Source organism: Megascapheus bottae, chromosome 10 (assembly GCF_031878675.1).
Source record: "Megascapheus bottae isolate mThoBot1 chromosome 10, mThoBot2.hap1, whole genome shotgun sequence".
Lineage (NCBI taxonomy): Eukaryota > Metazoa > Chordata > Mammalia > Rodentia > Geomyidae > Megascapheus > Megascapheus bottae.
The window spans coordinates 9,708,507-9,736,106 of NC_143518.1; the positions used below are offsets into that span (position 1 = coordinate 9,708,507).

At 35.3% G+C, this 27,600-nt stretch overlaps 2 protein-coding genes across 2 annotated transcripts; both read left to right on the plus strand.

The window, feature by feature from the left end:
* Positions 1-1,681: 1,681 nt before the first annotated feature.
* LOC150057517 (olfactory receptor 14A2-like) lies at positions 1,682-2,659 on the plus strand. The gene has a single exon (XM_090340073.1). It carries the CDS (start codon positions 1,682-1,684, stop codon positions 2,657-2,659), a length of 978 nt encoding a protein of 325 aa, XP_090196199.1.
* A 17,400-nt stretch (positions 2,660-20,059) lies between these two features.
* Positions 20,060-20,893, plus strand: LOC150057518 (olfactory receptor 14A2-like). Its single transcript, XM_090340076.1, has one exon. The coding sequence runs from the start codon at positions 20,060-20,062 to the stop codon at positions 20,891-20,893; it is 834 nt and encodes a 277-aa protein (XP_090196202.1).
* Positions 20,894-27,600: the final 6,707 nt, after the last annotated feature.

A 27,600-nucleotide genomic window follows, 5' to 3' on the forward strand; every position in this document is an offset into this window, starting at 1 on the left:
ACTAATTTACCAATGAGCTGAATCTTTAGCCTTCATTCTAAATTTTGATAAATATAATTGTAATTTTAATTCATGCATTCCTATGTATATTTATACATTTATATAAATACCTATGTATGTTTAAGGAATTGAGAAAGGTGTTAGCACACTTCATTTTTCTACAAATACATTGCATCTTCATTTGGGGGAGCTATCATAAGACTACAGTTCAGACTTTTTTTTTAAAAAGTGGGTAATAATAAAGCAGCATAAGCCAGCCCTCAGTCTCTCATGCCACTCAATCCTAGCTACTCAGGAGACTGTGATAGGAGGCTCGTGTACAAAGCCAGCCCATTAAGGGATGTCTGTGATTCTCACCTTTAAATATCCACCAAAATCAGAAATAGAACAAAGAAACTGTGTCTTTAAAGATTTAAGTGAATTTAAGACTACTAGCTTTGAGCACAAAAGCTCAGGGTTTAATACTTAGACCTAGAGTTCAAGCCCCCAAGTCCAGTAAAAAATTAAAAAAATAAATGAGCAAGAATGCAAACCCACTCTCACACATACTATGTAATCAAAGATGTAGATTTACCTTTTCTGTCAAAAACATACTCCCTCCAACCTCAGGTATTTATAGAGTTGAAAACAAATACTGAAGGGTGAATAAAACTCTTTAAGAAAGCAACCAACATTGACAGGGTGACTGTTGATTTTTATCACCAGGAGACAAATGAGAGCTTTAGTGACCCCACAAGAATGGGCCCAGCATGAACCCAGGGTGAGATGGGTTGGGTTGGAGCCCAAGTGTAACAACTGATCATCCTAATGAGGCTATGTGAACTATTGCATCAGGGTCCCCATGAGAAAAATTTGTCCTCTCTCCATTGACTTCCCAGAGGTGACATGGAGTACACTGAAAATTATTTTATTCTCATTCAAAAGAAGACTTCTGATAACATGAAAAGTCAGTGACTCTTTCACTGAGACCCATGAAGAGTTCTCATAAACAAAGGAAACATTAGTATTTCAAATCCACCAGGTGGGTGTGAATATTGTATCTTTGTAAGCCTGTAGGAAAGGTACTCAAAAGAAAAACCATCACGGTCCATGTGTGAACAAGAACGTGTGAAGCAGCCTTATCCTATCTGTAAGTGCTTTCAAACAAGGATCCAATCTAAGAAAAATAGAAACTACGAAATGTTCATGTCAACTATATGGCATCCTTTGAAACTTTATACATTATACATCTTAGATGTGGAATGTCATAAGACGATTTTACGCAAAAATATAATGAAAAATATCAGGATAATTGTATTTAGAAAATTCAGGACAATTGTGTATAGAGCATTGTTTATGAAATATTTTCGGGGAATTTCAAACCATACCTTTGTTTTTCCTGAGTTTTGTTAGTCTAAGTTCAGAGATCATATTGTCAATGTTCACAAACCTTTACTTTTAACATATATCTAATATAATACTCACATGTAGAAATGGTTGTACAGATATCAAGAGTCACAAACTCGAAAAGGGTCCATTGACTCATGCCTGTAATCCTTGCTATTCAGGAAGCTGAGCTCTGAGGATCATGTTTCAACACCAGCCCAGGTGAAATTTAATTGCTCCATAAGAGGAAGACTCAGCCTGTGACAAATGAATGCTCTTCCTTGTTTTGCACACATCAGGTAAATGCAGGGGCTTCATGGCCAACCACACAGTGGAGCTGGACTTCATCCTCACTCAGTTTTCTGACAGCAGGAATATCCAGGCTGTGCATGGCTTTCTCTTTCTGCTCATTTACTTAGAAACCATCTTGGGGAATCTTGTCATCTTCACCCTTGTCACCATGGACCAGTGTCTTCACACCCCCATGTACTTCTTCCTGAAGAACTTATCTTCCCTTGATGCTGGCTTCATTTCAGTCACGGTCCCTAACCTCATTCTAAACTGTTGGACACACAGGAGCACCATCTCTTTCACAGGATGTGTGTGTCAGCTCTTCTTGGTGGTTCACTTTGCTAGCTGTGAGCTTTTTCTCCTCACAGCTATGTCCTATGACCGCTATGTGGCCATCTGTCATCCTCTACATTATGATGTCATTATGAACAAGGGAGTATGCATGCAGATAGTAGCTGCTTCTTGGCTGTTTGGAATTCTTTATGGAATCTTATATACCGTGGGAACTTTCTCTTTGTCCTTCTGTGACTCCAGAAAACTCCCACAGTTTTTCTGTGATGTCCCCTCTCTACTAAAGATCTCTTGCTCTAAAATGCATGTCACCATTGATGTTAGTGTGGCCATTGCAATCCTGTGTGGATTTTTCTCCATGTTGTGCATGGGGATTTCTTATGCTTACATATTCAATACAGTCTTGCGAATGCCATCAACACAAGGGCGATCCAAAGTTTTCTCCACCTGTGTCCCCCATCTCATCGTGGTCACCACATTTGTAGTGACAGCTGTGTATGTTCATTTGAAGCCAGTCCCGGACTCCCCACATCTCGTGGACTTTTTGGCATCTGCTTTCTATTCTGTGATGCCTCCATCCCTGAACCCTGTAATATACAGTCTGAGGAACAAGGAAATCAAAGCTTCTCTATGGAAGCTCCTGTGGAAGCTATCTCACTTTAAGTGCTCTCAGCAAAGCAACAGAGCTGTCATCATCATCAAGAAATTCTAAAGAACATCACTTGTCATTTATGCATATTTGAGTAATTGAATAGATAATTTGTGAGATAAGGAAAATAAGCCAGTGTCACAAAATCATCTTTATTTTTTTCTCAAAATTTTAGAATGATGAACCTTCATCAGCCTTGTCACAGAACCAGTTGAGTTAGGTATATGTTACTTAGAATGATCTATATAATTCAGTTTGAGTGATCCCATTATGTAATTCTAATTATGTAATAAGAAAAATTTTAGGGCTGAGATTTTGGCCTCCTGATAAGAGTTTTTGCTTAGCATGCAAGAAGACCCAGGTTCCTCAATGCCACCTACATTGAAAAAGTAGGAAGTGGTTTTGTGGCTCAATTGCTACAGCTTTAGTCTTGAGAAAACCAAAAGACAGTGCTCAGGCCCCGAGTTCAAGCCCCAGGACTGGCCAAAGCCAAGACAACAAAAAATGTATTGTATTCCACCATCAGAAAGAACAACATCTTACCATTTGTAAGGAATTGGAAAGACTTGGAAAAAATCATATTAAGTGGAGTAAGCCAGATGCAAAGGAACATAGTTTCAATTGTTTCACTCATCTGTAGTAATTAGTAAACTTCTAGTACTCACCTAGCAGAGGATTATAATAGCCAAACCCTAGATACATAAGGCCATATAGGATGAAGCCAAATTAATGGACCTCCAGGACATGGAAACAAGAGCTTAATTTCAAGTGACTGTTATTACTGTATTATGTTTTTCTCTCTTCTGTTGTGTTGCCCTTTGGTTAATCTCATATTGTTACAGTATCCCACTATGTTACCTGCTATATTATATAGATATTTACTTGTTTATTTAAAATAGGAGGGACAAAATGAGGGGAGGGGATTGGGGGAGGGAAATGGGGGCAAAAACATAAGAAGATATATCAACGTGTGAGAAGTAATGCACCTTCTATCTGGCCAATATAACTGTAACCCCTCTATACATTGAAATAAAAAACTATTTTAAAAAATTAAAGAAAGAAAAATTTTAAATAGAATAAGGAGTATGAGCCGAGTACTTTACCAAATATTCACAATATAATCACACCAAAATTTAAGGGCAGAAAAATTTTAAATTTTTTGTCATTTTGCCCATCAGGAATGATATTAATGGTAAACAGTTGTCTTAAATTGCAAAAAAAAAGTCAACTTCTAGGGCTAGAATAGTTGAGGAAACACCTTTCTCAATAGAGACTTGAAAATCGAAGGCAGACCTGCAGATACATAGTTCTTTAGCTGGTTGTAACTTGCACTGTGATTTTAAATAAAAAAATGGAAAAATAATGCTGATTTTCCCTTGACATAATGGATATGTTATGATTTTAGCAATAAAAGTAAGTAAATGGCTTGAATTTTCTCTATAAATTACCAAACTTTTGGTGTAAAATTTTGCACAGATACAATAGTCAATAATGTGAGGAATGTTGGGAAAATGTGATTCAAATATTTCTGTAGTATGTTACTTTATAGTTTATGTGTTATTCACTATAATATGTCATTTTATGAATAAATGCCATAAACATATATGTATTTTTTATTGTCTGTCATTTTAAGTTTAAGGTTGTGGAATCAGACTTATAAAGCATGATTTAAATAAGACTAAATTTTTCTGAGCCTTCTTTAACTTTTTACTACTGTAGCTTTCCTCTTTTGACAATATTCTTTCCATTAAGATAAAATTGGGGCCACTAGCCATTGTACATAATTTTTCCAATATAAATAAAAGACATATATTACATTTGTTTATGCAATTTCTTCATAAATTTAAATAAAAATATAATTGTAAAATGTACACTTCTACGGTGGAAGGATTAGAAGTTAATTGAAGGATTTTGGCTTCACCAGTTGTAACATGGCAAACTGAGGTCAAGCCTCAGAGGAATGTGATGCAGAGAACAAAGAACTTTCTTAAACATGTCACAGTGGAATAAAGTAGAAAAAGGGTCCATCAGTTTTTAACCAGTAACAATTTATTACTCATCTTATTCTATCATGTAGACAAAATAGTTGAAAGGTCAGAAGCAAAAATAGTAAGCTTGGGAGGTTATGATCCTTTTCAGTTGCTGTAACTGAAAACGTACAGACTCAGAAGTTTTGAATGATTGAAATTTTCCTCTCACAAGTCTGAGATTCTGGGCCCAAAGCTGGGCATTTTTTACTATATCTGGTACAACATATTCTGGTGCTGGAGAGGGTTATCTCATGGTGCCTCTCATACCAAGAAGGAGGAGACATGTTTGAGTTGTGTTATGCACTCCCCGATATTTGGTAGGAGCAGAAACTTTCTGAATATCTCCTGTGTCCAGAGATTTGAAACAAATATAAGCATCACTCTTGATATAATATACAAATTCACATAATTCATACATGTTCATATATATGTATATATATATATGTAACAGTGAGTCATGGAAAGTAAAAGTCGTACTAGTTAATTTCTATTATGACAAATACGTTGTAATTTTTCTCTGCAGGATCTCATGACAATTTGATTTCTATGTAGGAAAAATTTCAAGCTGCTTTTTTGAGAATATATGTGACTGAAAATTGCAATGAACACAAATTGAAGTCAGTAAGGCAGGAACAGACCTGAAACTAGCAAATAACTATTTCAGTATCAGCCTTTTCTTATCAGCAGAAATTTGTATCTGCTATAAATTTTCCAATCAAGTGACATACATCAGCCCTATGCATGTTATCCAACTAAATGAATTTATATGGTGTGTATAAGAAATTATTTCTTTATGGTGGTGGCTCACACTTATAATCCTAGCCACTTAACATGCAGAGATCTGACGATGGAGGTTGAAAGCTAGACCAGGCAAGAAAATCCATGAGATCTTTATTTCCAGGTAAGAACTATAAAAGCCAGAAGAACAGCTATGGCTCAAATGTCAGCACAATAGTCTTGAGCAAAAAGAGGTTGGGAAAAGCACCTAGGTCCTATGAACAAAAAGCAGAATTTCTCTTTTGAGTAGGGACAAAGAAGATGCAATGAGCAAATTCACAAAGCCAAATATCCTAAATGCATGGAGAAAACTTTCTATATTTAAATTTTTAAAGTTCTTTTCAATTTCATTTTATTGCCGGGACAATGTATAGAGGGGTTATAGTTACATTTGCCAGGTAATGGGTACATTACTTCTCGAACCTTGATACCCCTTCTCATGTTTTGTCCCCATTTCCCTCCTCCCACCCCTTCCCAGTCATCTTGTTTTCCCTTCCCTATTTCAAATAAACAAACATTTATGCAATAGTCTTGTGATGTCAAAATCTGAAGAAGATAGAATTATCTCTTGACAAGTACATCTGTTTAGTTTCATACTCAGTTACACAAACAATTCTTCTGTGAATTTTGCTTTAAATCACTCACCAGCTAAAACCTAAAGCTTGGCTATTGAATGGCTTCAAGGCTGTGCCAGCCCAGGGGCCACTAAAAGTGCAGTCCTCAGCAGTGGGTTAGGCTAGGGTGCAGAGGCACCATCAGATGGCTATTATATTAGAGATTATGGCATAATTTCTTTTTTTTTTGATCCAACCATTGAAGATGTCATTTTATTTTTTAAAAAGGTTCTTTCAAAGTTTCACACATGATTGTTCACCTACACACAAACCAACCATGAAATAGGAGAGGGTAAAATCAGCGGTGGAAGAGTCGGAGATCCGTATGAGCCAAAATGATTCCCAGTTCATCGCGAGCTTCAATCACAACCTTGTCAGCAGCAAACCTGGAGGGAGTGCAATGTAGGCCACACCACTCTTCTTAGCTCTGTCCATTCATCTTCTTGGTTGATTATAGAATCTTGGCTATGGCAGTCAATTCTGCAATAAGTATGGCTCTGCTGATATCTTTAATAAAGCCTTGTTTTTTGTTTTATTGCATAAATGCCTGGGACTGGAATTGCTGGGTCATAGGGAGCTATATGTTTAGTCTTTTCAGGAATCCTCATACTGTTTTCCAAAGTGGTTGAAGAATTTTTTATTCCTACCAATATTGTGGCTGAGTTCCTTTTTGGGTACATCCTTACTAGCATAGAATTCTACTTATTCATCCAAAAGAATTATCTTGTACTTATAAGGAAATGGAAAATCCTGGAAAATTTTTAATTAAGCCAACTAATCCAGACCTAAAGAAACACAACTCTCAAAGTTTCCCTCTCTTGTTGTAAATTGAATGTTTCTCATAAATCTACAAGTAAACATATTTCCTGGAAGAGAAAGAGAGCAACAAAGAAAGAAAGGAAGAAAGTGTGAAGGGAAATAAGAAAGAAGAAAAAGAAGAAAGATGATGCTTCAATGGCTATAATTTATTAGATATTATTTTAATGCTGACAAAATTCAAGCTGTTTCACATGTTTGCTATAATGTGTGAAATATGAACTATTATCCTCTTCTTTGGAATACTAGCTTTATTCCTTACTCATGCATATATTTTTCATTTTTTCTTTAAAAAAATTATTTTTTTCCAGTCTTTGGCTTGAGCTCAAGGCCTGAGCACTGTCCTGGACTTTCTCAAGGCTAGAGCTCTACCACTTGAGCCTCAGCACCACTTCCTGTTTTCTTCTATGTATGGGGTACCGAGGAATCATACTTGGGTCTTCTTAATGCTAGGCAAGCACTCTATCACTAGGCCAAACTCATGGCCCCAGTTTTCTATAGTGGTATAAGGAACAGTGAGAATTTTGTGTTGCTATAGTCACATGTCTATTTTTCAGAGCTAGCTTAGATCACAGAGCAGACTTTCCTTTCTCAGAGAGAACATAGGAATAAATAAAATAGGATAAAAATTATGATTTACATTTACTGACAGCTCCAAAACTGTGAACTCAAATTTAAATGTCCCAGCATTTAGAACATGGATTGTAACACAAAACAACCAAAGTACACTGGGCACCAGCTGGTGAGGAGGCATGTGGGACTCTCAGTGACCTTACAGGAAAGCTCACAGCAGGAGTACAAGGATCATCAGGTCCAGGTTGCACACACTCATCACCATAGTGAATGAGGCTCCATATAGAAATGCATCATGGTCCCCATAGGACTGGGTTTGTCCTCAGCTCTTTGTCTTCCCAGAGGGTAATACAGAATAAATTGAATATTACTCCTTTCCATTAAAAAGGGGACTTCAAGTAAGATGAAATCTGACTTTTCCCCTCTCACCATATAATAGAAGAGGTCTACTATTAGCACTATGAATCCTATAGGTGAGTCTGAAGACTGGAGTTTCATAATATTGGAGAAAAGCAATGAGGTAAAATGTCACCATAGCGTACGTATGACCATGTGCAAAGAAATGTTTTTCTATACGTAAGTGCTTTAAAATCAGATTCTTATTTATGGAGAATATAAATTTTCCTTTTAAAGTATTATGTTAGTTCATATATACACATAAAAAGTGATTTTACTACTACAGCTTGTATTTATGAAGTATAGTGTGTTTGATACAATATTTTATGTAAAATAATCAAATCAGAACAATTTTCATTTTCACTTTAAGAAGTTTTCCTTTGTGGTGGAGACATTCAAATTCTTATCTTTTCGACCCAGAATCTGCCAGATTGTCTTTTACCCGCAATACAGATTTCAAGGTCCAAATTTGCTTTATAGCCCTGGCAGGTAATGCTGTCTCTTATAGAGATGGTTAATAAAACAATTATCAGAAGTAAAAAGAAACATTGCCATTGTAGTAGCATTTCCTATGACATAGAGTGAATTTCATATATCAAACCATGGTTATCCCATCAAATATTTTCACTAAGTAAGGGTATATTTAAAACTAATATATAATATTCATTTGCATAGGAGATAACTACTTGACTGGAAATAACATAAGGGCAATTATTTTCCACCTTTTAGCTTTAATGAAGATGAATGACTTTTTAAGCTTTCCACTTGAATTATGAGAAGACTGGAGCACAAATCTTGAAGTATTCTGGGATGACATGGCAACTTTATTCATTCTTACAGTCCCATTTTGAGTTAGAAAAGTAGATCATTAGCATCCACATTGTGTCACGCTTGAGATCAAGGTCTCTGTTGTCTTATGAGAAGTAAAAAGTTGTCACTTGTGCAACTGAAAAGGCTTGACGAGTTGGACAGGGGTCAGTGGGGGTACATAGTAAATTATTCTTTTGGAAAATGATATGTTTAAATATTAGAGATGTGCAATATAATATATTTTAAAATATTCAATTTCTGTATTCAATTTAATATAATTATCTTTTGTTACCTACATGACTATTTCTTATATTTCATTCTGCCTCACACATTAAGTAGTGGAGCCACTAAAGAGAGCCACTTCTTCTCTGCTTCTGTCATCTGGTATAGTATATTTATTAATAACTAATCTCTCTAGAAATACAGCAAGGAAGGGAGTAAGTTACAGAGGGAGTATATGTCAAAGACATAGAAGGCAATCAGGATATATAGAAGAGCTAAGGGAATAAGCCTCTGCATCAGGAAATCTAAAGGTTTCCATCTTATCACCCTTATTGATTATTACTTATAATTGCATGATAGCAGTCTATGATTGTATTTTTTAATTTCCTTGTTCATTATTGTCTTTAATTAGTTTTTAAAAGGACTTTCCATTAATGAAAGAGTTTGGTTTTTAATTTTTTAATTATTTTATTTTATTGTCTGGATAATGTATAGAGGGGTTATAGTTACATTCATCATATAATGAGTGGGTGCATTATTTCTTGAAACTTGACACTGCTTCTCCTGTCCTTGCCCCCCTTTCCCACCCTCCACCCCTTACAAATAATCTTTTTCCCCTTCCCTTGCCTATTTCAAATAAATAAATAAGCATATTTACAAGGTATCAAGTAACAAAGTCAGTTTTGTATTTTTATATCCCTTTATACTTTAAGATTAAGGTTTTCAAGTCTGAACAATGTATTTTACAATACAAAGAAATGGAAAGTGTTTTTTTCCTCAATGAAAATTTAACTTCCTGGTATAATCATGCCCATATACAAAAATATTCAATACAACTTCCCTTTGAAATTTCTCAAAATCCATTGTATTGAGTTCATTTAGCTAACAATTCAAACTTGAGCTAACAATTCAGGGTAAAATGTTAAATTACAGAGGTTATTAATGTTTTAACATTTATTGCATTCTATAATCCAATTAAAAAAGAATCCTATGTATTATGAACTTCCTAGGGATGCTTTTCTCTCTTATTAAAGAAAAAATGGGTCTATAGATGAAATTATATTGCTTATATGTTTATCATTATATCATTATTTCATTATCTTTCTTACATGTGTGTGAATTTTCCATAATGAAATGATTTGAGGGAGAGACAGAGAGAGAATGAGAAGATAAGAGAGAATAGAACTGAGTGAGGAAAAGAAAGAGGCAAGGAGAGAAGGAAGCTTCAATTCAGTGTGCCCTCCAAATAAGCAAATAAATACTTCACATGTCATTATGGAACATTCTGTCAAATCTTCCAACTTAACTGGATCATTCTAATGAACTTTGTGAAGGATATTTTAAGGTCATAAACTGTGACATGTACTTAACAAAATAAAAATCTAAATACTTTTCATTAAAGTCTTGATTTTTGTCAAGATAAAATGCATGGATAGGCAGTGAAATGCACTACAGGAGATCTCAGAAAGAAATGAACATATATCTTTTTTTTTTTTTTGCCTATAGGCATTCAATACAGTGGAAGCCATGGTCAACCTGACAGTAGAGACAGACTTCATTCTCACTCAGTTCTCTGACAGCAAGCAGATGCAGATTCTCCTTGGCTTCCTGTTCCTGTTGATCTACCTGGAGTCTCTCATGGGGAATCTTCTCATCTTCACTCTTGTCACTGTGGACCGGTGTCTTCACACCCCCATGTACTTCTTCTTGAAGAATTTGTCCTTGATTGATGTGGGCCTCATTTCAGTCACTGTCCCAAACCTCCTTCTGAACTCTTTGACTCACAGAAGCATCATCTCTTTTCCAGGCTGTGTCTGTCAGGTCTTTTTGGTGGTTCATTTTGCTGGGTCTGAAGTTTTCATCTTAACAGCCATGTCCTATGACCGCTATGTGGCCATCTGTCATCCCCTGCACTATGAGGCCATAATGAACAATAGACTCTGTGTGCTGGTGGTGGCTGTTTCTTGGTTCTTCAGCAGTATTCTTGGAGTTTTAAACACAGCTGGAACTTTCTCTCTATCATTCTGTGGCTCCAGAAAACTCCCACAGATTTTCTGTGATATCCCCTCTCTACTGAAGATTTCTTGTTCTAGGAAGCATATTATTACTGATATTAGTGTCAGCATGGGAATCATGTATGCATTTTTCTGCTTTGTGTGCATTGGGTATTCATACATTTACATCTTCAATACAGTGCTGAGAATGCCCTCCCTACAAGGCCGGTCCAAAGCCTTCTCCACTTGTGTACCCCATCTCATAGTCATTACCACATTTACAGTGACAGCTGTTTTTGCCCATTTGAAGCCAGTCCCTGACTCCCCTCACCTTGTGGACTTTTTGGCATCAGTTTTCTACTCAGTGACGCCTCCATCTTTGAACCCAGTAATATACAGTCTGAGAAATAAGGAAATCAAGGCTGCTCTTAGGAAGCTCCTGTGGAGACTACATGACTGTGTTATGGGAAAACATTATCTGGAATGACAAATGTGATGGCTTTGCATTTGGTTGACAGTTTTTTTCTATAGCTACATATTTAGTGATCTTATTAATATACATGTGTTATTTTAACATAATATAAGCAGTTCTGTGTTTTGTCTGGTCTCAAGAATTTTTTTTCACATATTAGAATGTAATTACAAGGTCAAAATCATAAGTTAACAATTTAAAGTTTATCTTGGCCTGAAAAAGCTTGACGCTCAGTTCTTGTTATTCGAACTTCAGATTCTCAGTCACAGACCTGAATGACATTATAAAGCTTCTAATTTCTATCTACTTAGGGCCTGATAATACATTGCTTAATGCTGCAAAACGAAACAAGTGTGATTGCATTAAGGAGTTTGGGATGCATAAGTTCTTAAAATGGTTACAATACAATTAGGTCAACCTTACTAGTTGAGAAATGCTTGGCAGTTTCCTGGCAGAGAGATCTGTGCCTATTGAGGAAGCATATTTACAGTGATAAGATAGATCCTATAAGCTACAGAATGAGTGTAGCTTCTATGGATAAACAAGGTTAAAAAGACACATCCTCTAGAAACACCAGGAAGAATGAAGGTCGGCCAGGTGACCAGGCAAATCTGCATTTCTACCCCAAATTATATAACTAGCAAATAATTCATATCTTATTTTCCAAATTTACTATTCTTTTTGTTGCAGTTTCTGGGGCTCAAACTCTGTACATGGGCTCTGTCCCTGAACTTCTTTGTGCGTAAAGCTAGCTCTGTACAACTTGAACCACAGCACAGATTCCTGGTTTCTAGTTAAGACACTAATTTCATCCTCAAAGGCCCCAACGTCATAGTATAAAGACCCCATGGAAAGTTCTATAACTGGACAATCAATCTTTAACAAGATGTTTTTCAAGATCTGCTAAATTTTAGAATTGAATTTATAAAGAAGGCAAATCTATGGGACTCTGTTCTTCCCAGGTGTATGGGGGGATTAAAATTACCAATATATTCACTAGAGATAGAAAAACAAAATTCTAAAGATCATAGCTCTATTTTTATTTGACTTATAATTACTTGGACATATTTATTGTATGATATTTATTTTTATGCATGTACATTATCATCTGTTATCTAAGATTTTTCCCAATACCATTGATAACTTTATTATGATAATGAGGATCCTGACATCTTGTATATATTTGGTTAACAGAGATGTCAGACACTGCTTTTATTTGCATTTAAAACTGTGGAGCCTTTCTTACCATGTATGACAATAGCTTCAACACTAAGAATGCATTTTTCAAATATTTATGCTGGTTAGACCATGCAGACAAATGGGATACTCCAGGCTTTCTTACTTCCATGGAGACACTGAATAAAAAGTAATTAGAATAAATTACAAAATGCCCGAAGCCAGAATTTGGAATCCATTCAGTTATATTTACCTCAAAATGTAACGACCAGTAGGAAATAAGCCAAACTATTATTCAGTATCAATACATAGAACAGATTTGAAGAAAGAAGTAAGTTTTGATACCTGTTATTATGCAAAAGAACATGCCAAAAGCTGCAGTTCTGAAACCTTACAGGTCAATCCATTTTGCTCATCTTTGTTTCACTCTCCAAATTGAGCAGCATTCACAAGAGTCTTTGACTCAGTATACTAAAGATATCATGTTGCAGAACTTTGGTTCTGCTGGAAGTCTTGGTATAAACTGTCCTGCCTACATCTCATGAGGCTGAATTGACAAAGATCATAACAGCTCATATCCCAATATTATGAGTAAACTCAACACACGAGTGCTATTTTCAATAAGGTGAAGGCAATTCCAATGTCACTTTTACTTCCACTGTCTTGTTACCAAGCACTGATGCTTTTATCATTCACACTGCCAAGCTCATAAGGCAGTGCATAATTAAAATTTTCTACCTGTTAATGGGAACATTACTAATTCTATATTTTTCTAAATGATTTCTTAACCATGTTGAAATTTTATATGTCTGTGGGAAATGTGTCCTAATGAGTGAGTTATCTGTGCTCGTTTCTTTAAAAATGAATGGGATATAGGTTCTGTAATGCTTAACTACACACAATTATCTGATTTATTTTCTCAGAAAAGTGAATCTGGCATCTTTGAATGGATAGAATAGTATACAGACAAGCTCTAAAATTCAAATTAAAAAAAAACTCAAAAGGAGACTAATCATTTCCAGAAGGCATGTTCTCAGTGAATGACTTGGCTTCTGAGACCATAATTGTACCTAGGACCACGCTACCGTATCTGTGACAAACTTAGGTAAAAACAAAAACACAAGAGTATGGCTCACCATTCCATGTAGTATAAGAACAGAATATTCACTTTTATTTTATAATGTACTTGTTATATATTAATTAGATTTGGATAAATGATTATATTGTAACTTTTTTTCTCAATGACTAATGCTTAGAAAATATAGTCCATTTCTGGCAATATATATGTGATCTCAAAGACTCAGTTTAAAAATACTAACAGTTCTTCATTCCTGGGTACCGTATATATAGAAAAAGCTAGAAGTGATGATGTGAATCAAAAGAAAATGATTGTTCATTTCCAAAGTAGAACTTTACATGAATTTGCATAAAAAATCTTTACACATAGTCATTTTCACTAAAATTTCTCCTACCATGATACAATTACTTGATATTATCTTTCCATATATGTTCCTCACTTTCCCTTGAGGAAATTTAAAAGTATCAGGTATCCTGAACTTTTTGGACTGAAGCTTGCCAGTGTGTTTGTATGTATGTGTATGTGTATGTCTGTGTGTTTCTCTGTGCATCACACTTTACCACATAACTAAGTAAAATTGTTACATACCAGTTTAAAGATTTTGAATGTTACTACAAATTAGAATTCTCAATTTGTGCTGTCAATATCGACTGGACAGATATAAACTAAATATCAATTATTTCACAATGCTGTCATTATGAAAATTAAGGATTAAGAAACAGAAAAATTTGAAATAAAATATTCAACTGTAACTGATTTTATAGTTTCTACCTGTTGAGATGAAAACTTTTAGAGATGATGGGCTAAATTATGAGATGAAATAATTTCATATTTCTAAAATTATGTCAATCATTTGCACAGGATTTACTTTGCATAGGTTTCAATTGGTCAGTCTTGTGTGCAGATAACTTTGTGATGGCAGTTTTGGAAAGAATTTATCAAAGCTGGAAGTTGTTCTAAATCAATTTTCATGTTCAGAGATGCCTCCTCCAAGTGGGAAATTCATCACAGCTTATGTGATATTTGCAGAACTCAAGGAGTGAGATGTTGTTAGTCATGCCTATCCCATTTGTTTACTTTTCACATTTTAATCTTTACTTAAATAACTCATGTAATTTCTCAATTCATCAGTATTTTGAAGTGCCATGGAAGACTTTTTCTTTCCCTTGGGAAAAACATATTCTATTTTTCATTTAAGTCTTATTTTCATATTCTTCATTTATCTTTCAATGATTTCACATTTGAAATTAAGAGACTGAGAAACTGGTTAATGCCCTGCAATTGGACATTCAGTCCTCAAATTCATATTGTCTACCATGAATGTTAGCATACAACCACTTGTTATAATTGACAGGTTTTTCTTTCATCTCTATGAATGGCTTGACTCATCCCACAAACTCCTATTGATAAATAAGATACCTTTACTCCATTACAATTATTCAGTAATTTCTGTATTTTACTTTTAATTATTTTTATTTTATTGTAAGAGTGGTGTACAGAGGGGTAACAGTTAAATAAGTAAGGTAAAGAGTACATTTTTGTTGAACATTGTTACCCCCCTTCCCTTGTTTTCTCTCACCCTCCTGACTCCCCTCCATCTAAGATGTAAGGTTTTTTTTCCCCAACATAGTGTCTTGGGAATATTGCTGTTGCATTGGTTCACTCTTTATTCTTAGTCTCACCATTTTGTTATTTTCCTTTCCTTCTCCAAATCAAATAAACAAATTTTCAAGACACTGTGTACCATAATCAAAAACTGATAAATAATTTATACTAGAATGTTAAACTTTCTACTTTAAAAATACTTTATAATAAAATATGCTTTTATTATAAGTACTCTCCATTTAACAAAGCAGTATATGAATATAGACAACGCAACTTAAACAGTTTTATACCAAAGCTCTGTACTTACTACAAACTTTATATATTATATTATTGTTGGTATCATATTGTTGAACCTACAGTGAATGCATAAGAATTCTTGGTGTATGATGCAATGGATTATTATCAAACCACTTGGATCAAGACTGAGAATGTTCAGTTGTTGATAAATGTACTTAATTCTCTGTAGTAAGCCCACTTAAATTTTTAAAGGTTAGCTCAAATATTTTCATTAATAAAACAGGTCCTTCAAATAAGTCATCACCTACCTTTTTTTTTTGCCAATCATGGGGCTTGAACTCAGGGCCTGGGCGCTGCCCTTAGGCTTTCTGAAGCTTAGAGCTCTACCACTTGAGCCATAGCAACACTTTCAGCTTTTTCTGTGTATGTGATACAGAGGAATCGAATCCAGGGCTCCCGGCAGGCTGAACAAGCATTCTATCACTAGGCCACACTCACAGCCCCAATCACCTACCTCTTCATAGTGCTATGCATGGATTTCAGTGATCACCATTTTCTCATTTTAAACTCTGCAGTTACCTCATGAATAAACGTGGCCAAATGGGCATCATCTGTTCCTTATGTCCACTACTTCATTACAAGCCAGAATGAAAACTGGGTATCTGTGCAATCCTTCAATGATGAGTTTTGTATCTTGTGCTCAGTCAGTAAGCCGACCAGCAAAAGACACTTGAGTCAATGTTATACCCTGAAACATTTCTATTTTGTCTGCCACTAAAAGCTTCACAGCTATCCCACAACATGAGGTTTCAGGGGCTTTGTAGTTGGCTCACCCTGAACATAAATCATCTGAATGATGTCTCTGCCACAATGAGACCTATTGAAAGGCATTTGTGATTACAAACTACACTGAAGAGTATTGATCTCATCCAAATGCTTCAGGCCTCAAAATTTATCAAGGTCATTATGTTTGCTGTACTGATGCTCCTGATGAGTTTTTTTTAATACTGCATTCATTCCCACAAATGCAACAAAGATATTTTCTTTGGCTTTAAAAACTGATCATTCTTCCACTTATGTTGGAAAAGACATTATTCTATACCAACTCTTTTCCCCCAGTGGTTGTAGTTAGGATATTGTGGAGCCTCCTAGCTGGTGGTGTAGAACCCCAGGCTGCTATCTGTGCTTTCATGATTCTGTGCCAAAAGGCACATACTCTCCTGGGCACACCCAGTAAAGTGAGCAGCCCAGAATCAGAGGGCCTTGGCCCCTCCCACCTGGAGCAGAAGCTCTTGGATACTCCTGGCAATGGGGCGTGTCTCAGGATACCTTTGGCTGATGGTGCCATTCAGGAAGGTCCCTATTTGCTGCTGGTATGACGTGGCGGCCACTACTCAATCTGTATTTAAGCGAGCAAGATTCGTAAAATACAGTTAGATCTGCACCTGGAGTCTGGTCTCCGGAGTCTGTGTTCCCAGGATTATTCGTGGGCTCTGTCGTCATTTCACCCCCCTCCCAGACGTCTGAGAAGGACCCGACAGGTTGTCATAAGGTTTAACAACTATCCAGGTTTAACAACTATCCAGCATGCTTGTCACTAGAAATCCAACTCACTTTTCTAACCTTGCATGTTTTTTTTGACCACATGCTACATTTGCATTGTCAAATCCTGAGGTAAATTGTGTATGTAAGGAAATTTCCTAAATCTTCATCTAAGGTTGTTTCACATTCTCTCAACACACACACACACACACACACACACACACACACACACACACACACACACACACACACACACACACACACACTGTACTCCAGCCATTATAAAAGGAAATTAATGTACCTTTCAAAAGAATAAGTGAAACTGGAAATCACTTTGTTTAATGAAGCTCAAAAAGCAATTATCATGTTTTCCTTCATATCTAGGACTAAGACTGTGAAATAGCACTAGCAGCCCTTGAGTCCAAATGTGGTACTGGCTGAGGATGGGACCTATAAGCAAGAAAAACTGAAGAAAGGACAGGAAGGAAAATAGAGGTTTAATGTATACTACATGTATCTGCACAATGAACCCACAAGTATGGTTTATAAAAATAGAAGTGTGAAGTGTGAGGATTAAGGAGGAAAACCTAATGAACCCTATTTATGGAATGCACGTGAAACCATGCTTTATTTACTGCTAAAGTATCCTAAACAACATTGCTGGATTAAAATATGCATTTCTTGAAATCCAATAACCTAGACTATGTAACATATAATGTGAAAGTTTCTTTTCTTCACAAGAATTTTACATGAATTCTCTCAAGATCACTTACAGTATTAAACTTGTTTGTGAAAACTTTAAAGTCTATGCACCTTATTTTTTACTATTTCTCCCAAATATTAATGATGTACTGGCTTTTATTTTCTGCACATTATCTAACAAAAATAGACTTTAAAAAAATAAAGCCTAAATGTTTTGTTATTTAATCTAAATTTCAATTTTTTTAAAATTTGTTTTTGCAAAAGTGTCTTAACATGTCTTAACTAAGTAGCTTGAAATCTCTTGATTTTGGTGGCTGACACCTGAAATCCTGCTACTCAGGAGGTGTGGTGCAAAGATTGTCAAACCAGCCCAGGCAAGGAAGACTATGAGACTCTTGTCTGAAATTAACCATCAAAAAGCTGAAACTGTATCTATGGCTCAAATGGCAGAGTGCCAGTCTTGAGCGCAAAAGCACAGGGATAGGGCTTGGTCCCTGAGTTTAAACCTTTGAATTGGCATGCACACACACACACAAACATACACAAACACACATACGCACACAGAGATGCATTATACATACCAATACACACAGTTTTGCTATTTTATTTCCATACACAGATATATTATAAATTGATCATATGCATCAATCACCATACTTCATGTTTTTCACATTACAGACAGTGAACATATTTTGTTGGATTGCTTTCTGAATACTTCACTGTTTGTACCTAGATGTATATCATTTTGTTAAGATGATCATCAAAAATTACATAGACTATGTAGCTAACACACTTGAAATTTGCTTTCTTATATTCCTAGACTCAGAAGTCTAACTTGAAGACAATGGTAGAGTTTCTGTAGGTTGTTTTGTCTTATATCACTTATCTCATGAAATTAAATTATTCTCCTAACTTAATGATAAATAAGCCTACTTGTAGAATATGTTCTTCAGTTAACTTAATAATTTTAGAAAAGAAACTGTTACAGTTTAAGTAGGAGTTAGTTAATGAATGTTTCTTAAAAATATAACTTTAGAAATATATGAAATAACTTGGTAGGCATATCACTGTGCATGTTTATGACTGTATCTAAATAAAATAACATTAGGTAGAAATCTGAGATGTCCTGGTTGCATTTCATAAATTTGTAATCTTTTCATTTTCTAATTGACAATATATTCCCATAACACTTTAAAATATTCCTCAACATTCAAAATAAATGATTAATTTCTACTGATCTGTATATTTCTATTTGTCAAGAGAGCATTCACATTTCATTTGGAACATGAAACAACAAAGTTACAGTTTTCAACAACATTGAAGAATTTTATGTTCAGAGGCAAAAAAAAAAACAATATAGGAGGAGAACAAAACCTAATACTTGAATGTTGGCAGAATGAGAGAAGGATGCAAATATCAGTGGGACTGGAAGAGGAAATTATCTTGAGAAAATTAAAATACTACAGAGTTCGACATCACACAGAAGGGTGAGGCTGGAGCCTGCGTGTACCAACTAACTGATGATCCTACTGAAGCTTCATATACTATTGCACCAGGGTCCCCATGAGAAATCTGTCCTCTGTCCGTTGTTTTTCCAGTGGGTGACATAGAGTGCATGGAAAACTTTTTCAGCTTCAATTCAAAAGAGGACTTCTGATAACATGAAGTCAATGGCTTTCTCTCTTTCAATTTGGACCTATGACCAGCTCTTATGAACAAAGGAAACTTTAGTAATTCAAATCTATCCGGTGAGTCTGAATTTTGTAACATAGTAAGGCTGTAGAAAAGTTAGTCAAAGAGAAACCGTCATGATCTATGTGTGAACAAGCAAGTGGGAAGCAGCCTTTTTTTTCAACCTAAAAGTGATTTTAAACAAAGAATCAGTTGAAGCAAAGTCCAAACTAACATGCAATGTTCATTTTAACAATGGAATGTACTTTAAAACTTTACACATTGTACTTCATATATATCTAATTTTATATGATAATTTGATACATTCATAAAATGTAAAAAAATCAGGGTAATTAAATTTACCAAATACAGGATAATAGACTGTATAGAATATTGTTTAGGAAATGTTTTGGGAGCATTACAAATATCACATTATTTTTTTCTGAATTTTGCTGTTCTAAGATTAGTGATCATATTGGCAATGTTCACAAACCTTTACTTTTAACATATATCTAATTTAATACTTACATGTAGAAATGGTTGTACAGATATCATCAAGAGTCACAAACTCAAAAAGGGTCCATTGACTCATGCCTGTAATCCTTGCTATTCAGGAAGCTGAGCTCTGAGGATCATGTTTCAAAGCCAGCCCAGGTGTAAATTAATTGCTCCATAAGAGGAAGGCTCAGTCTGTGACAAATGAATGCTCTTCCTTCTTTTGCATACAACAGGTAAAGGCAGGGGCCTCATGGCCAACCACACAGTGGAGCTGGACTTCATCCTCACTCAGTTTTCCGACAGCAGGAAGATCCAGGCTGTGCATGGCTTTCTCTTTCTGCTCATTTACTTAGAAACCATCTTGGGGAATCTTGTCATCTTCACCCTTGTCACCATGGACCAGTGTCTTCACACCCCCATGTACTTCTTCCTGAAGAACTTATCTTCCCTTGATGCTGGCTTCATTTCAGTCACGGTCCCTAACCTCATTCTAAACTGTTGGACACACAGGAGCACCATCTCTTTCACAGGATGTGTGTGTCAGCTCTTCTTGGTGGTTCACTTTGCTGGGTGTGAGCTTTTTCTCCTCACAGCTATGTCCTATGACCGCTATGTGGCTATCTGTCATCCTCTACATTATGATGTCATTATGAACAAGGGAGTCTGCATGCAGATAGTAGCTGCTTCTTGGCTGTTTGGAATTCTTAATGGGATCTTATATACTGTGGGAACTTTCTCTTTGTCCTTCTGTGACTCCAGAAAACTCCCACAGTTTTTCTGTGATGCCCCCTCTCTACTAAAGATCTCTTGCTCTAAAATGCATGTCACCATTGATGTTAGTGTGGCTATTGCAATCCTGTGTGGATTTTTCTCCATGTTGTGCATGGGAATTTCTTATGCTTACATATTCAATACAGTCTTGCGAATGCCATCAACACAAGGGCGATCCAAAGTTTTCTCCACCTGTGTCCCCCATCTCATCGTGGTCACCACATTTGTAGTGACAGCTGTGTATGTTCATTTGAAGCCAGTCCCGGATTCCCCACATCTCGTGGACTTTTGGCATCTGCTTTCTATTCTGTGATGCCTCCATCCCTGAACCCTGTAATATACAGTCTGAGGAACAAGGAAATCAAAGCTTCTCTGTGGAAGCTCCTGTGGAAGCTATCTCACTTTAAGTGCTCTCAGCAAAGCAATAGACCTACCACTATGATCAAGAAATTCTAAAGAACATCACTTGTCATTTATAGACATTTGAGTAATGGCATAGATTCTTTGTGATATAATGAAAATAATTCACTGTCACACAGACATGTTTAGTTTTTTCTTAAAATTTATAATAATGACACATTATCATCCTTGTCACAGAACTAGTTTGTGTTAGGTATGTATTGGAGTAATCTATGTACTTCTGTCTCAGAAACTCCATGACAGACTCCGGTTATCTTTAAAAAAATATCTATTCCAAGATTGTTGGTGCTTATGAATACATTACATTGAAAAGATTTAATTACAATAAGGAATATCAGATAGGCAGAGTACTCACAATATAATCACATCAAATCAAAAATAGTTGAAGAAACACCTTCCTCAGTAGAGACTCCAAAAAAGAAGGGTACCCAGGATGTTAGCTGGTTGTGACCTCTGCTGCAATTTTAAATTATATCATCAGAAAATAATGCTGGTTTTATCTTCAAATAATAAATAAACTATGACTCTAGCAATAAAAGTGAGTACAAACCAAATTTTCTCTATAAATTATCAAATATTGTCATGAATGTTTACATCGACACTCCCAAGCCACACTTCCCATTTCCTAGAGGTTAATTGGAGATAAGTGTCTCAAGTCCTTTTGTGCGCAGGCTGGCTTTGAGCCTTTATCCTTAGATATCAGCTTCCTGAGTAGTTAGGATTACAGGCATGAGCACCACACCTGGCTTTGATAATTATTCAATATAAATATTAAATAATTACTTTTACTCTGTGAAAGGATTAAAACTAAAGATTTTTGACTTAACCAGTCTTGTAGCATGACAAATTGAGGTCAGGTCTTAGAGGAGTGTGTTGCAGAGAGCAAAATACTTCCTTAAACATGTCACAGAAGAAAGTGGCGAGACTCCACCATTTTTTGCCAAGTCACAGTTTATGATTCATATTAATATTTTTGATTTTTTATTGTAAGGATAATGTATATAGTGGTAAAATTACATTCATCTAGTATTGGGTACGTTAATTTTTGAAAATTGATGCCCCTTCTCTTGTTTTTGCCCCTCTTTATATCCTCCATCCTCCTTCCAGTCATCTTATTTTCCCTCTTTCCTTCCCTATTTCAAATAAGCAAATAAGTATATATACAATATACCATAGATCTTGATCAAAGACCTTAAGATAAAAGCAGATACCCTAAAAACTTTACAGGATGAAGTAGGAGATACACAAGCACATATTGGCACAGGTCAATAAAATCCAGAGACACTGCAATAAACCTCAGAGCTTCTGTACAGCAAAGGAGATAGTTAACAAGTTCAATAGAAAGAATGGGAGAAGATTCTCATTAGCCATACAACATACAAGCGTCTCATATCTAAAATACACCTACAGCTCCAAAAATTGAATCTCTAAAAAACAAATCCTCAAAGAAAACACCACCCTTTAAAAAGTGGGCTAAAGTTTTGAAAAACTTCTCTGAAGAGGAAATAGTAATGGCCTATAGATTCGTGAAGAAATGCTTAACATCTCTGGCCATAAAAGAAATGCAAATCAAAACAACTTTGATTTTCCACCTCACTCCAGTTACAATGGCCAGTATCAAGAAATCTAATAACAACAGATGCTGCAGGAGATGTGGCCAGGAGGGATCACTACTACACTATTGGTGGGAGTGTAAACTTGTTCAGCCATTCTGGAAAAGGAATATGGCGATTCCCCAAAAGACTAAACATAGAGCTCCCTTATGATTCATATTATTCTATCATGTGTGAAAACTAATCTCACTACCAGAAAGGTTGATGCAAAAACAATAACACTAGATGTTTATGGTCATTTTCATTTTCTGTAGCAAAGAATACAGACACAGACTTTGAAGAATTTATAAATGGCTGAATTTTCTCACAATTCTGAAAACTGGGGTTACAGTTCTATTTGACACATAGTAGGTGCATTACATCTTTCACACTGATACGCGTTCTCATGTTTTTGTCCCCATTTCCCTCCCCCATCCCCTTCCAATCATCTTGTTTCCCCCCTTCCCTTTCCTGTTTCAAAGAAACAAATAAACCTATATACAATATGCCAGGTAACAAAGTCAGATACTGTAAAAATATGAAATTAACCAAAGGGCAAAAAAAGAGAAAAGAAATAACATATTACATGTTATATTAAGGATACTCCTCAACGGAAGAATGGATCCAAACAATATGGTATATGTACAAATGACATTGTACTTATACCTCAGAAAGAATGACATCATAAGGAAACAGAAGATGTAAAGGGGATTATGTTAAGTGAAGTAAGCCAGATCCAGAGATGTACAGGTTGTCTGGTCTCCTACATTAGTGGAAGTTCGAATGTGACTATAAAGCTAGAAATAAGCAAAGTAAATGACGTTCACTTGGTTATAAATGAATTAACTGGAGCATAATAGAATCTATGAGAATGTAAATAGTATAATTCTTTAGAAAGGCAACCTCAAATCCTGACAAAATGAGTATGGGGAAATGAGTATATGGGTATCTCAAGAGGAGAGAGGTACAAGAATGAATGGATGGCCGGCCCGGTGGCTTACTCCTGTAATCCTAGCCATTCAGTAGGCTGAGATCTGAGGATCAAGGTTCAAAGCCAACCTGGACAGAAAAGAACCTGAGACTTGTATCTCCAATTAACCTATAGAAAACGGGAAGTGGGGCTTGGATCAAGGGTATGGCTGTACTCTTGTGCTGAAGAGCACAGTGAGAGCGCATAGGCTGATTCAAGCCCCATAACCTACAACAACAATGATAACAACAACAACAACAACAACAACAACAACAACAAAGGAATGAATAAGAAAATGGGTAGAATACAGGCAAGGATGGTTTGTCTATACCATAGAACTGAGAACAATAAAGGTAAGTTGTCTTGCATCTTCTTATGTTGAATGGATGACAGATCAAGATGCATTGTAAACACAAATTGTTTTGTTAAATGGCAATAAACTTTAGGGCATAATCTAAAAATTAAAAAAAAACGTGGGGAAAGAGAAGAGGTAGTAGGGGTGAGAATGTTAAAAGGGGTGACAATGATCAAGAGTCAATATATTCATGAACTACTCTGTTGAATGGTTATTCTTTGTACAATCATCTAAAGAAAGCAAAATTTATGGTTGAGCACTGTAGCTCACACCTGTAATCCTAGATACTTAGGAGGCTGAGATCTGAGGATCGAGGTTCAAAGCCAGCCCGGGTACTAAAGTCCATGAGACCCTTATTAATTAACTTCTGGAAAACTGGACGTGGCATTGTCTGAGTTCAAGGCTTATCACTGAGCTGAGTACTAGTTTTGGGTCAAAGAATGACTGTTTTAGTTACTACTATCCCTTCTCAACTTTACATTCCTCATGGGCTTTTGTACTAATCGAACTCTTGGCACAAAATTATTTCGTCCACTTTTAGGAAACATTTTACTCAGTGTTCCCTTGGGAAAGGTGGTTTAAAGTGGTTTTGCTCAAGAGATGATAGATTTTATGCATGTGGAATTTTCTACCAACTCTCATTAGCCCAGAGAGATTGATGTATTACCCAAAGTAAACATTCATAATCAGCAATCAAAATTTTTGTAACCAACTCACCACAATGTTCTACAATCATATATGTATATAGCTATATACATTTATATATGTACCTATATATATATCTTATTGACTATGGCCTCTGTTATGAAGGTAAGTCTAATTTGCTTGACATTTATTTTTTAGAGTATTATAAAAATCAATTCAAATGATTCATATTCTTTATATTTTTTTATTGGAGGCTAATATGTAGAGGGGTTACTGTTACATTTATCTGGTAGTGAGGAAATTACTTCTTGAATATTGATGCCCCTTTCCAGGTTTTTCTCCCACTTTCACTCCTTCTACCTCTTTCCAGTCATCTTGTTTTCCTCTTCCCTTCCCTATTTCAAATAAGCAAATAAAATGCTATACAATATACCAGGTCCCAAAGTCAGATACAGTAACAACATGAGATATAAGTGGAAAAAAGAAACAAAATAACTGTTCTCTGTATGAATCAAAAAGTAACTTTAGAGAAAACTATGAAACAGGTCTCCACATTTCCACATAATGTTTAGAACATTAAAAATGTGGTTTGTATCCATTTCAGAATTGTTATGCTAGAATTTTTCATGGGTAAGCTTTCAATCATGTCAAATAATTGACTATAAAACACTGGATCTTTTTCAAGAAACCTTATAACTGCTTCAGGAACTTTTTGTGGAGGGCAGGATGACAGGCAGAAGAGCAAAAAATGTTGAATGAAATGTTAATAGGGCAGACAAATGTCTTCTGTTTCTGTGTAAGTGTGAGTAATGGTGAGAGTCATTTAACTACAAACATCAAAGAATATTTTTGACTAACAGACTCCATATATATCAGATATCTTCCAGATATCTTCCAAATGAACTGTCTAAATTTATTACCAAAAATTAGACACAAGATTTAGTTTTGCCATGTTAAAATTAATTTACTGTTATTATAACAGAGATGTACAGAGGAATTACAGTGACCGGATTCAGGTAACGAGTTCATTTCATACAGTGTCTACTGCTTCCTCCTTCTCTCATAAGTCTCTCCCTCCCATCTCCATCCAGAAGTTGTATAGTTCACCTTTATCAATGTCCAGTAAGCTTCACTGCTGCATTCTTTACTTTTTCCCTTTAAGTTCTGTGCCTTCCCTTTACCCTCTTGAAGATATACAATTATAAAAGATTATTTTCAAACCCTATACTCAAAAAAAGAAATTAAACCTAGCAGAAATACACAACTTGCTAGAGTTTTGTTTTTACATTTCAAATAACGGAAAAAATGTTTCCTTTTCATTGTGTAAAAGGTATATGTGTATGTATTTACAAAACTATCTGTTACCTATTTCTGGAGGGAAAACTTACATGTATGTACATATATCTACAATGATTTGGAAATAGAGTAGATAAAATTAAGTCTTTCCTATTTAAAGAATTTATATTCAACAAAATGTCCAATGGTTTATAATTCATCTATTCTGCAACAAATGATACTTAAAGTCAAAATGAAGTCAAGTTAAATTATAAATATATTATGTTTCATAAGTATATTTGAAATCATTTTACATATATGTATATACCTATGATATGTATACTTCTTTAATATAAATTTTAGCTAATGTACTTAAGAGTTTAAAATTAACAGTTTATAGGGCCAGGAGTTTGGCCTAGTGGTAGAGTGCTTGCCTAGCATGCACGAAGACCTGGGTTCAATTCTTCGGTACCACATACATAGAAAAAAGCCAGAAGTGGTACTGAGGCTCAAGTGGTAGAGCTCTAGCCTTGAGAAAGTTCGAGGACAGGGTTCATGCCCTGAGCTCAAGCCCAAGACTGGCAAAAAAAATTTTAACAATTTATCAACTCACCTAAATAGTAAATACTAATAACCAACTATACAACTTTCAGAACTTCCTGAATTAAACTAATATTTTAATGAAAGGAGATATGTTCAGCTCTCAAATAAATAAAGCCATTATGAATAATACCAGAAGATTTTTTGTTTTAAAATGCTTTAAATTCTTCAGAGTAAGGATTAACAAGCTGTACTGACTCTGAATAGATAAAACCATAATCAAGTAGTATGTTCAAATTGATTTTTTTGAAATCATCTCATAGACCATTACTTAAAATACATGTATTCATAAGGCAAAAAGATAATTAATCGTTTTCTTCTTGCAAAAGCGCAGGAGTCCCAATTAAAGTGATAGTCTAATATATATGCAATATATATGTATCAGGTATTGACCTCTTGTTCTCTTTCTCCATTAATTTCTTACACACAAGGACCTCTACCAGCATATGTACTGCTGCACTAGGACTAAGACTATGGAAACTTCCAAACCTTTATAATTAAAGTGTGAGATCTTGCATTATAATTCCTTGACAACCCCTTCTAAATATTGAAAATGTGAACTTTTTCTTCTCTAATCTTAGAACTACCCTTTCCAGTCGCTATAGTTTTCATCAAAACATCCAATTCGCATTATTTGCAATGGCTTTGGCACTGTGGATATGAGCAGAAAATAGCAACAGACGATACAGACTAAAAATTATAGTAAAAATTAAAATTGGGCTGAATATGAAATATGACTCCATAAACAAATTTGAATCATTGTTCAGTTCATTAAGCAATAGTCCTAGGAGGCTATTACTTAAACATGTCAATCACTCCTACAAAAAAAGTTCTATGACTTGCCTTCTAGAAAATGACAGCTGTTTTTGTTTTCTTACCTATAATCTAGTGCTTATAATTTAGAACACACTATAGATGTTAAATATACTCATAAAAATATTACTCCATATGCTTCCTAAAATAATGGCACCTACTACCAGGGGTACTTTGATAGTTTGGTATTATCTGACAAAACAGCAATTATTCTTTATATTTCCTTTTTTTGCTCCTTCCTTCCTTCCTTCCTTCCTTCCTTCCTTCCTTCCTTCCTTCCTTCTTCCTTCTTTCCTTTCTGTTTCTTGCTTTCTTTTCTTTCTTTCTATGCCAGTCTTATGGCTTTAATG

Coding starts and splice junctions, on each gene's coding strand:
- LOC150057517 (XM_090340073.1), top strand. CDS start 1,682: ATGGCCAACCACACAGTGGAGCTGGACTTCATCCTCACTCAGTTTTCT.
- LOC150057518 (XM_090340076.1), top strand. CDS start 20,060: ATGGCCAACCACACAGTGGAGCTGGACTTCATCCTCACTCAGTTTTCC.